Below are 11,049 nucleotides of genomic sequence, written 5' to 3' on the forward strand. Positions count from 1 at the left end.
TTTAGTTTAGACTTTACTTATCATTAACTCTTTTTTTTTCTTACATTTATTAGTATATATAATATTTGATTTATTTAATTAAATGCATATATAAGTTTTTTATTTTTTCATTAAAATTATTTTTATAGCCAAAAACATATTGAAAGAATCTACATATTTATTTGTTTTTTTGCTAAAAAAATAAAATTATTTTATCTATATATAAGTGCGAGTGAGTTAACTAATATTTATTATGGACCGAGCTTGATCTAGGGGTGAGCAAAAAAACCAAAAAACCAAGAAAACCGAGAAAACCGGAAAAAAAATAACCGAAAAAACCGAACCGAAAAAAAACCGAATTAACCGATTAAAAAATTACAAAAAAACTGGTTCGATTCGGTTTTCAAAGTCTAAAACCGATTGAACCGAACCGAACCGAACCGGTTCAACCAGGCCACCACTTAAAAATAAAACAAGTATAAATAGAAAGTTTCCTAACCCTAAACCTACATTCAGCCGCCCCCCCCTCCCTCCCTTCCTTTGCTCTCTGTCTCTACATCTCCCCCCTCCCTTCCTTTGCTCTCTACATCTCTGCATCTCCCCCCTTCCTTTGCTCTCTATATCTCCCCCTCATCTCTCCTCTTTTATTTTTCTTCATGCTCAGCTCCACGATTGTTACTCATTAGTTGTTAAACTCCTGCTCCATGCTCCTTTGCTTAAGCTCCATCTCCTTCAGCCGCCCCCTCTCCCTGTTCTCTGTCTCTCATCTCTCAAATGATTTGAGTTAAATCTGTTTTATTCTCTTCCATGCTCTTTATCTCTGTCTCTCATCTCTCGGATCTGCATGTTCTTGGCCCAAATATTGTGGTTTTGTGGTGCTTGACAATTTTATGTTTATCTCTCAGATCATGCTTCTGATTAATTCTTTCCCTGCGGCGATGTTTGGTAATTGCTTTTGAAAATGCTTCTGGTTGAATCCAGTAATCATGGACTCGATCTAATCTTTGGTGACCTCAATATGATGAGATTTGGGTGCATGCATGATGCTGAGAATTGCTTTAATGCTTTCTATTTGTTTGCAATTGGTAGGCCTTGTAACATTCCCTGGAGAAGGAGTGGATTGAATCTGAAATTAGCTTGAGCATCATAATTTCGGTTTGAACCGGTTTGGAAGGGAAAAAAACCGAACCGAACCGAATTGAAATTAATCGGTTTGAATCGGTTTTCGGTTCGGTTCGGGTCAAAAACTAAAAAAATATAAATTCGATTTGGTTGTTTATTTTGATCCAAAACCGGACCGAATCGAAAATGCTCAGCCCTAGCTTGATCCCACCCTAAAGAATAAACAAGTACTCGCCTGTATCCAATAATAATAATAATAAATAAATAAATAAATAATTCTGACTCGTAAAAGGAAAAAAGGAAAAAAAAAAAAAAAAAGGGGGAGGGGGGGGCATAGAGGTATTTTAAAGAAATTTATTGTTAATGTTTTCTGTACCCTAAAGAAAACCTTCTTCATCATCTGTTCGCAATCCCTCTCGCTCTCTTAAAACCATCTCACAGATTAAAAATTGAATCAGTGATAGATAATAAGTCATAAAAAATTAAATTCGAAATTAAAAAAAAGGTAAAAGAATGGGTAGGGAAAGAGAGGCTCCTCAGAAACCTCAACAACAACAAGAAGAAGTAGTCTCATACACAGTGGAGCAGCTGGTTGCCGTCAATCCCTACAATCCTGACATCCTCCCCGATCTCGAAAACTACGTTAACGAACAGGTCTCTCTCTCTCTCTCTCTATTTTGTTTCTCTTTTCTTCGTTTTTCACTGTTTTTAAGGAGAAAAAATATTTGACAGGTTTCTTCGCTAACATACAGTCTGGATGCAAATCTTTGCCTTCTTCGCCTCTATCAGGTATTTGTTTACTAAGTCTTGTCTTACTTAAATTTGATTTGATAATATTAATGTTTGTGCTTTGTTGTTGTTACTTTTGTTATTTTTTACTCAATTGCAGTTCGAGCCAGAGAGAATGAGCACCCAGATTGTGGCTCGTATTCTCATTAAGGTCTAGACGGTTAAAGCCCTTAAGCTTAAATGATTTTAAATGCTTTATTAGATTGTAATGCTTGCTAACTCCTTTTTGGAACAGGCACTCATGGCAATGCCAGCTCCTGATTTTGGCCTTTGTCTCTTTTTGATTCCAGAACGAGTGGTATGTTCTCTCCTTTTTTGCCCCATGCTCCTGTAAAACTGTGTGAAATCATGCATTTTGACATTATTCAAAGTCCGATAAGTACGATAAGGGGAGGCTTTATCGCGGGATTCAGTTTGTTCTCTGGGAACTGTGATGTAATAAATGAAATCCAAATGTCTGGTTTTTTAACTTTTTTTTTCCTGAGTTGAGTTGAAGTGGTCCTTTAAAAACATAGATGGTATGCTGGTTATCTATTTAATTCTTTATTCATTTTATATACTTTTCAGCAAATGGAGGAACAGTTCAAGACACTGATTGTTCTCTCACATTATTTGGAGGTACATCTCTGCTCTGTTACTGGACTTGGACATGTACATTTGTGTGAAATAATGGATAATAAATCATCTACGTCTTCATTTGCAGACAGGAAGGTTCCGTCAATTCTGGGATGAAGCTGCAAAGAATCGCCACATAGTTGAAGCCGTCCCAGGTAAGAGTTAGTTTCTGATGGTTGCTTTCTTATCCTTAGCTATACCCTTTTGTTGTCTCTGTTGCCTAATTGTCTAGATAGACATGTAATTAACGTTCAAGGACTAACATTTTAGAGGTCTTAGATCATCTTTACAAATAACAAGAGTACATGCAGTGTTGTCAAGAGGCGCCTTTTGCGCTCGCGAGACCCCATCACCTTTTATTTTTCCGAGCGAGATGATTTAACTAGGCGCTTGCCTAGAGTGCAAGCACTAGGCGCTAAAGCGAGTGCTGGTCAAAATATATGTTCTTTTCCTTTTTTTTAATTGATGTGTTTTGACCTATTTGTCCATATTCTTTCCATTCACCACCAAAAATAATTTAAGGGTACAGACATAGAGTTTGTAAAAGTAAAGAGTAGGGTTTAAAAATAAAAAAGGATCATCAAAATAGAGCTTTAAAATTTAAAAAGGATCATCAAAATAGAGCTGGAGGCACATTTGGCAAGCCATTCTTTTCCAAAGAATCAAGTACATCTTTTTGTTTGTTTCTTCTTCATTTATTTTCTTCGTTTTGTTTCTTCTTCACATGTGATCTCTCTCCCCATCTCATTTCTTCTTCACATGTCAAGGGAGTTTGTTTTCCCTTGCTTTTGTTACCAAGTCGGTGATCATATGGCTCCTGCTGTTGCCGGTGATGCCTTCTTCTATATCTCTTTTGTATGTTTGTGTATTTTGGCATATAAGAGGTCTAAATTGCTAGAGTTAAATATGTCATGTAAGCGAGCTTATGCATGGATTTGCTTGTGTTGGTAATTATAGGCTGTGGTAGTTTTGATTAGCGTACAATCATGCTCTTCATTCTGCCCTACAAATAAAGAGAGTTTGACTTCCCTTGCTTATGCTATCAAGTTAGTGATTTTATTGTTCCCACTTTTATTGGTGATGCCTTCGTGTACTTTCTTTTGTTTGTTTGTATAGCGTGTCCTTTGGTTTATAAGTGGTCTGAATGCAGGTTTTGAGCAAGCAATCCAAACCTATGCAATTCACCTACTTTCTTTGACTTATCAAAAGGTTCCTAGGTCTATCCTGGCTGAGGTATTCTTCCATTTCATGCATTGAAAATTCTTGTGTAATATATATGTTGAACTTTGCTTTATTTTTGTCTGTTCTGTGGTTTGTTTGATACATTGAAATCAGTGGTGGAAATCTTGTATCATTTAGAAAAGCTGAAAACATGTCGCAGACCTGCATTAAATTAGTAACAGTTTTGCTGTACTGACAAGAAAGACATAGTAGATTGTAGGTAAAATGGTGTTTGATTTTGAAAATAGCATGCTTGTCATTAGTTCTTTTAAACATGAAGTATAACGTTCGATGCTTAGCTGAAAGGTTTTTTTTCCCATATACTTTGCGTTTATCTTCTGCATCCATTTCATTTGATGTGATGAGAAAGATTCGTACACGTTTCAAGTATATCTGTCTATATCAACTTTAGTTATATCGTCCATGCCAAAATCTTACTTAACTGGGCATGCATGTGGCAGGCTATCAACATTGAAGGTCTATCCTTGGACAAGTTCCTGGAACAACAGGTGTCCAATTGTGGTTGGACATTAGAGAAGGGTCATGGGCAGGTACAGCTCATTGTCCTACCCAGTAATGAATTTAACCATCCTGAGCTAAAGAAGAACACTGCAGATAGCATTCCTTTAGAGCATGTTACCCGCATCTTCCCCATTCTTGGTTGAGGGGCTTGGGATTTTTCAATTTGTTCCTCGGCGAAAGCTCTGGGATTCTGAGTCGTGGTGCTGCTTCTAGTTCCCAGTAAATATGCTTAGATGCTTTTGATTTTGGTGCTACTGTAACCTTATTGCTTGTTTGTTTTTGTATCTGGGATCTAGTTCCCTTTGAACTTTGGTTTCGATGCCAACAATACATTGCAATTTTGAACCCAATTTCTGTTGATAACAACACAGCAAGTGCGTAACTCAAACTCTGGAATCCCTGTAATGTCTAAAGACAATGATGAGGTAAAAAAATGATTGAATCCCACCCTAGTGAGTGTGCCAGGGATGACAATTAGGCTAGTTAGGAATAGCCTTTTCAAAATCATGGTTGGTTTACACAAGATTTTTATGATAGGGTTACTAACGACATCTGTTTGATACTTAAATTCCGTTTAGGTTGAACTGACTTGAACATGTTTTTTTTTTAAATTTTTGAATTATTTTGATATACTGATATTAAAAATAAATTTTAAAAAATATAAAAAATATTATCTTAATATATATATATATATATATATTTTAAATATTTTAAAAAACAACTTTTATCAATATTATCTAAATCCATCTACTCCATCTACTTGAAAAATATACAATGACACTCCACCTATGCTGCATAACTATAACTTTAAAGTTACTGTTCTTTTATTTTTTTTTAATTTTAAAAAAAGACTAATTATTAACAAAAACATAAAAGAGCTAAATGTTAACTATAAACACATGAAAAAACATTATGAATTTTAATAGTATAATAATGCTTTTGTCATCTTTAATAAAATCAATGAACTTCAATATAATTAGTTTTTTTTTAAGGACCCATTAGTTGTCATTGTTGAATTGACAGAGAGTAGATCAATTTTTTAACATTTTTTAAGTATAATGCAATGATTAAATTACTCTTAAAAAAAAAAAAACTAGCGTCCAATGTTTTTTTTTTTATATATATTTTAATAATAGTTTTTTAGTTATAATCAAGTTAATTAAGAAATAATTTGATATTTTAATAAATATAAAATATAATTTAAAAATCAAAAGTAATTTAACCTTCTCTTCCTAATGGTTCGGCGTGTGTACATGGCGCACAATGGTTCAATGGTTGAACTTGATTAACCCACCCTTCTCTATCTACCCCACCGCAAATCCACAAACTAGTAGATGCGACACCACCACCCTCTCCCCCTCCTCCATGACAATAGTCTCAATGAAAAGTGCAAATTAATGCATTCATTATGTGCATTATTTATTATGAGAGGCTCAAATAGTAGCATACCATTACTCGTGAAGGACTTGATGAGATAGGATGTGTTGTAGCCAAATAATACACTTAAAAATCATATTTAAAGATATTAAAAACTTAAAACAATGATTACCTAAATCAAGACACCGAAGTTATTGGAATGAAAACTCCGACCCAACAATTATAAGGAATTGTAAACTAGAAGTATAACAAAAAAACATTAGAAAAACGAAGTGATCTTTAATAAGTTCAATACTGTTCAGTAAAGAACAAATAGATATGACTAATCCTCACACAAGCACTCAAAAGTTGCGGCAAAATCAATAATAATTCAATTTAAATAATAATCCTTACAAATTTTTTTTATATTATCAAAATAAACTTAACTCTAATGGACCAATGAACTGACATTAAAACTCAAATAAAATAACCCAAAGTTTATAAAATAAATAATAAAAATACAAATCTATAATAAATAACACTGCTGCCACACATGACCCAAAACAAGTTGCTGAAACAAACCTCCCTTGCATAGATTTGTGATGTGCTGACTTGGTCCCCTTGAATTGCGGATTTTATTTCCTCGAGAAACACATGGAAAAGCTGATGACTTGGAATCCTTAATCAATATTGAAACTTTGACTTGCAAGAAAAAGAAACCACTTGCTAAATAATTCCTCAAGCTGCTGCCTATATGTCCATTCCACACAAGGAATCCGTGCAAATTAAGAAAGCTGTATTATATAAAATTTATAAATAAAAAAAAAATTTTAAATTAATTAAAAAAATAATACAATTCTCATATAATAACTTCTAATTTTTTATCATAAGACCTTTCCACACTCTTATTATTATAAAATTCTAACCCTATATAAAACAAAATCTATTGAATTTTTTGGTCATATTATAGGCAAGTTCAACAATAGGATAAAAATTATACTTATAAGTAGAAAACTATATATTAAGAAAAATCAAACCCAAAACTATCTCTTGGCCCTTGATCATGTAAATGACCCAGTCAACATCTCCGATGGATCATTTTATAGTGCTTGTCGATTCCCATCCCCCTCTACAAGCGCTATAAGTCTATCATCGAGTTGAACAAGTTGAGGTTTTGTAGACCCGTCCACGAGCTAGGGTAATTTTTAGATGTATTTGGTTTATAAAAAAATATTAATTTAGTTTAAATTTAATTAAATGTTATGTGAATTTTTATTGTGTTTAATTATAAATTATGAATAGTTAATTTTAATAAATTGTGAAGCGTTTAGTTGACAGTTGACGAACATTGAATTATTACATGATCGTGTTCAAATGATTTGAATCAGCACCTTTAACATTTAAGAACTGTGACTTTTAGTGAGATCGACTCAACTAGAGACCAGCCAAAAAGAAATTGAGAGACTGTCCCTTGGGAGAAAGAAACTACTTATTTTAGTGGTCTGTGTACCCATTCAATGCAATGCTCGGATCCGATGGTCTCTTATTTATTTATTATAAAGCTCCTCCAAGATGTGAAAGGATGCTCTTGCCTAGATTAATAATATTGTGAGAAGAAAAAAAAAACTCGAAATGGATCCGATGGTCTCTTATTTATTAAATAATGATGAGCAACACATCAATTAACCTTGGGATTTCCAAATCAAATAATTCTTAAATACGACTAGAATTTATTTCCTACTCCTGCAAATTGATTTTGAGGTAAGAAAATGTCATTTTCGGCTATTGTTTTTATTTTCAAATAAAAATAATATCTCTCACGGTTCCGTTTTAAACCCTTTTTATTTCTTTATTTATTATAATCCAAGACTTGGATCACTTTTCACACCAACACAAAAGTGTATTTGAAATGCTATAATAAAAGTGGTAGTTTTCCTTTAATAAATTCAGTTCTCTTCCAAAAAAATAGTAATCACGATACCAAGTTATTTATATCTCAAGTTCTTCTTTGATTGTCTAAATTTGCAAAGCGCGTGGATAAAACTCGAAAGATTACCTTGATAAAAGTTATTTGTATTGAAAAATGTGGGAAAAGAAGAAATGAAAAATAAAATAAAATTGATGTGTCATGCTTACAAAAGATATTGCCGATGACATAAACCTGTTGCTAATATCTATCAGTAATATTTAAGTTATGACTTGGTGGGCGAACTCCCCTCTTCCCCTTCCCCATTTCTTCTTCTCCCTTCATTTCCCCTGCAAATAACAACAAAACCCCTCATTTTATCACAAATCAAACTCTTATCACCACAAATCCAGTAACCCCAACACTCATTATGTCAGCATCCTTATTCTAGTTTAATTTTTTTGAGGATTCCCCACATAAAGTAAGCAAAACTATCCATTTTTTGTTCGAACTCAATTTGAAAATGCTAATTTTTATGGCATTTTGATTTAGTATATGTAATTTTTTTGTGTGTTTACTTGTTTTATAACTTTGTCCCATAGAAATTTGCTATATAAATGCATGATTTGTACATGTTAGAGTTTGTTTGAGATTTAAGAAGTTGTATTTGTTTGTAATTTGATGAAATTGATTTTGACTTTATGACTTAGATGTTTTTTAATGAAATAAATAATGGCTTTTTTAATTAGTATGTTTCATATTTTATAAATTATTGTTGAGTTGAAAATATTGGTAAATGTGGAGGAATTTAATTTTTTGTAGAAAATTGATAATGATTTAAGAGTATTATTAAAATAGATTGAAGAAGTTTGAGTTAAACCAATATTAGCTAGTTTATTTAGATCACATAATTAATACATGTTGTTATCAATATTCTATATGGGTTCTTGATGTATCGAGTTTCACCCGAAGGGTTACGCATGATGGATTATTGTGATGGAGTTGAGGGTTTTATTAATTACGCACTATCTAATTCAAGAAATATTAGTGAAGGCAGTATTAGATGTTTGTGTAAGAGGTGCAAAAATAAAAAAGTTTCTCGATCCAATGTTATAATGATGCATCTTTTACAAAAACAATTCTAGGAAAAATACTTGTGTTGGTTTACACATGGAGAACCATATGTTCCTTACGAAACCATGATAAAAAGTATGGTTGGGTCAACTTCTAGTTCTAACAATGTGCATGGAGTTGTAGATGACAATAGTGGTTCTTATAGGAATATTGTTATTGATGTGATGTGAATGAATCAGGGTTATGTAAGTGAATGTTCAATCATAGATGAAAAACCAAATGCAGACGTGACCAGATTTTTTGATCTTTTGAAAGACTTTGACGAACCATTATGGGATGGGTGCATAAATCACAGTAAATTATTGGTCATTAGACATGTGTTCACCATTAAGTCAGAGCATAGGCTAAGTGAGGTCGGTTACGATAGAATTGTCGAATGAGTGAGAAACATTTTACCTGAAAGGAATAGGCTAGAACTTTTATGCTGCTAAATCTATGATAAAACCTCTTGGCCTAAGAAAACAAAAAATTAACATGTGTCCAAACTTTTGCATATTGTGCTACCTTGAAAATACAGATTTAACCGAGTGCAAAACTTGTGGCCATGCTCATTATAAACTTAGAACTAGTAGGGGAAGGACTTTTGTCGCACATAGAAAACTTAAATACTTTCCTTTCCAACCACACCTAGACTGCAAATGTTATTTATGTCACCAAAGATCGCTGAGTACATGACATGACATTATTTACATGATATTGTGGATAGAGTGACGACGCACCCTTCCAAGTGTGAAGCCTGGAAACATTTTAATAGTGTGAATTCTCAGTTTTTAGTGGAATTAAGGAACACGTGTCTTGGTTTATGTATAGTCAGATTCAATCCATTCGGGCCATTTGCTGCTCTTTATTCTTGTTGGGAGATGATACTCACAATTTACAACTTACCACCAGGGATGTGTATGAGGCCGGTGTTCATATTTTTATCTGTGGTTATAATCGATCCTAATAGTCTATGTTAGAATATAGATGTTTGTCTTCGACCATTGATTGACGATTTGAAGCAGTTATGGTCATCCATGACTTTGACTTATGATATCTCGAGGAAACAAAATTCTTAGATGAAAGCAGCTTTGATGTGGACTATCAATGATTTTTCTGCGTATGGAATGGTTTCTGGTTGGAGCATGCATGGAAAGTTAGCATGTCCATACTGTTTGGAAAAAAAACAAAGCCTTCACCTTAACAAATAGTGTTAAAAGCTTTTTTTTTTTATTGCTACTGGCTATTCTTTCCAACCAATCACAAGTATAAAAAGAACAAAAATAACTTCTTTGTTGGTAAAGTTGAAAGGGATGTTGCACTGCTAGTACCGTCGAGTGAAGAATTGTATGGCATGGTGTCGCAATACAATGACATTGTATTTGGTTTTCAATCCGATAGACAGAAGTTTCTTAGCTTTGGAGTGACCCATAATTAAGTAAAGTAAAGTATTTTTTGGGAGCTTCTTTATTGGAAGATTATCTCTTTTGCCATAATTTTAATGTCATGCATATTAAAAAGAACATCTTTGAAAATATTTTTAACACGATTATGAACATGAAAGGGAAGACAAATGACAATATGAAGGCTATAATGGATATACCTTTGTTTTGTTACCGTAAGAATATGAAGTTGATTTATGATGGGTCACAGGTCGCAATGTCCAAATTAAGCCCGCTTTGCCTTTGACAAGAATGCATAATTACTTTGTTTACCAATGACTTAAGAGTTTATGTTTTCCTGATGGACATGCTTCAAATATATCTAGATTGATGAATTTAGAGGATTGCAGATTGTATAGAATAAAGAGTCATGACTGCCAAGTGTTTATGCAAGCACTCATTTCACTTGCTTATTGAGATTTATTGCTAAAAGGGATATGAGATGCACTCACGAAGACCAGTCATCTTTTTTAGAGATATATATGCTCCAACAAATTGCATACCCAACACATGAAGAGGCTTGAAATGAATATCATCCAGACAATCTGCAAACTTGAGATGATATTCCCTCCATCTTTCTTCAATTCAATATAGCATCTACCCATACATTTATCATTGAGAAAAAAGTTGGAGGTCCTGTCCAATATAGATGGATGTATCCATTCAAGAGGTTAGGGATTACACATGCATCCTAAATAAATTTATATTGTTTTTTTTAAAAAATTTAAAACATTCATTTAATTCCATGCAGATACTTGTTTAACTTTAAAAGAGAAGTAAAAATCAAGGTGCATGTTGAGGCTTCGATATACGAGGCTTATATTATTGAAGAGATCTCAATATTTATCTCGTACTACTTCGAGCTTCACTTGAGAACAAGAATCAAATGCGTTTCAAGACATGATAACAGTGGGGAAATGTCTTCGAGTGTAAATTTATCAATATTTTCCCATTTTGGATGACTTATACCAAAAAATACAGTGA

General features: G+C 33.2%; 1 protein-coding gene across 1 annotated transcript; it reads left to right on the forward strand.

The window, feature by feature from the left end:
- Window positions 1–1,457: 1,457 nt before the first annotated feature.
- On the forward strand, window positions 1,458–4,598 carry LOC7467921 (eukaryotic translation initiation factor 3 subunit K). Its single transcript, XM_002324687.4, has 8 exons — window positions 1,458–1,755; window positions 1,834–1,890; window positions 1,991–2,041; window positions 2,126–2,188; window positions 2,458–2,508; window positions 2,594–2,660; window positions 3,656–3,738; window positions 4,188–4,598. The coding sequence occupies exons 1-8, from the start codon at window positions 1,615–1,617 to the stop codon at window positions 4,389–4,391; spliced, it is 717 nt and encodes a 238-aa protein (XP_002324723.2). The 5' UTR covers window positions 1,458–1,614; the 3' UTR covers window positions 4,392–4,598.
- The last annotated feature ends 6,451 nt before the right edge of the window (window positions 4,599–11,049 follow it).

This window comes from Populus trichocarpa, chromosome 18, assembly GCF_000002775.5.
Source record: "Populus trichocarpa isolate Nisqually-1 chromosome 18, P.trichocarpa_v4.1, whole genome shotgun sequence".
Taxonomy (NCBI): Eukaryota; Viridiplantae; Streptophyta; class Magnoliopsida; order Malpighiales; family Salicaceae; genus Populus; species Populus trichocarpa.

Excerpts from the sequence above, each read along its gene's own strand:
- LOC7467921 (XM_002324687.4), top strand. The coding sequence starts at position 1,615 with ATGGGTAGGGAAAGAGAGGCTCCTCAGAAACCTCAACAACAACAAGAA. Across the intron at positions 2,189-2,457 it reads TTTTGATTCCAGAACGAGTG|CAAATGGAGGAACAGTTCAA; the intron begins GTATGTTCTCTC and ends TATACTTTTCAG. Across the intron at positions 2,509-2,593 it reads TTCTCTCACATTATTTGGAG|ACAGGAAGGTTCCGTCAATT; the intron begins GTACATCTCTGC and ends CTTCATTTGCAG.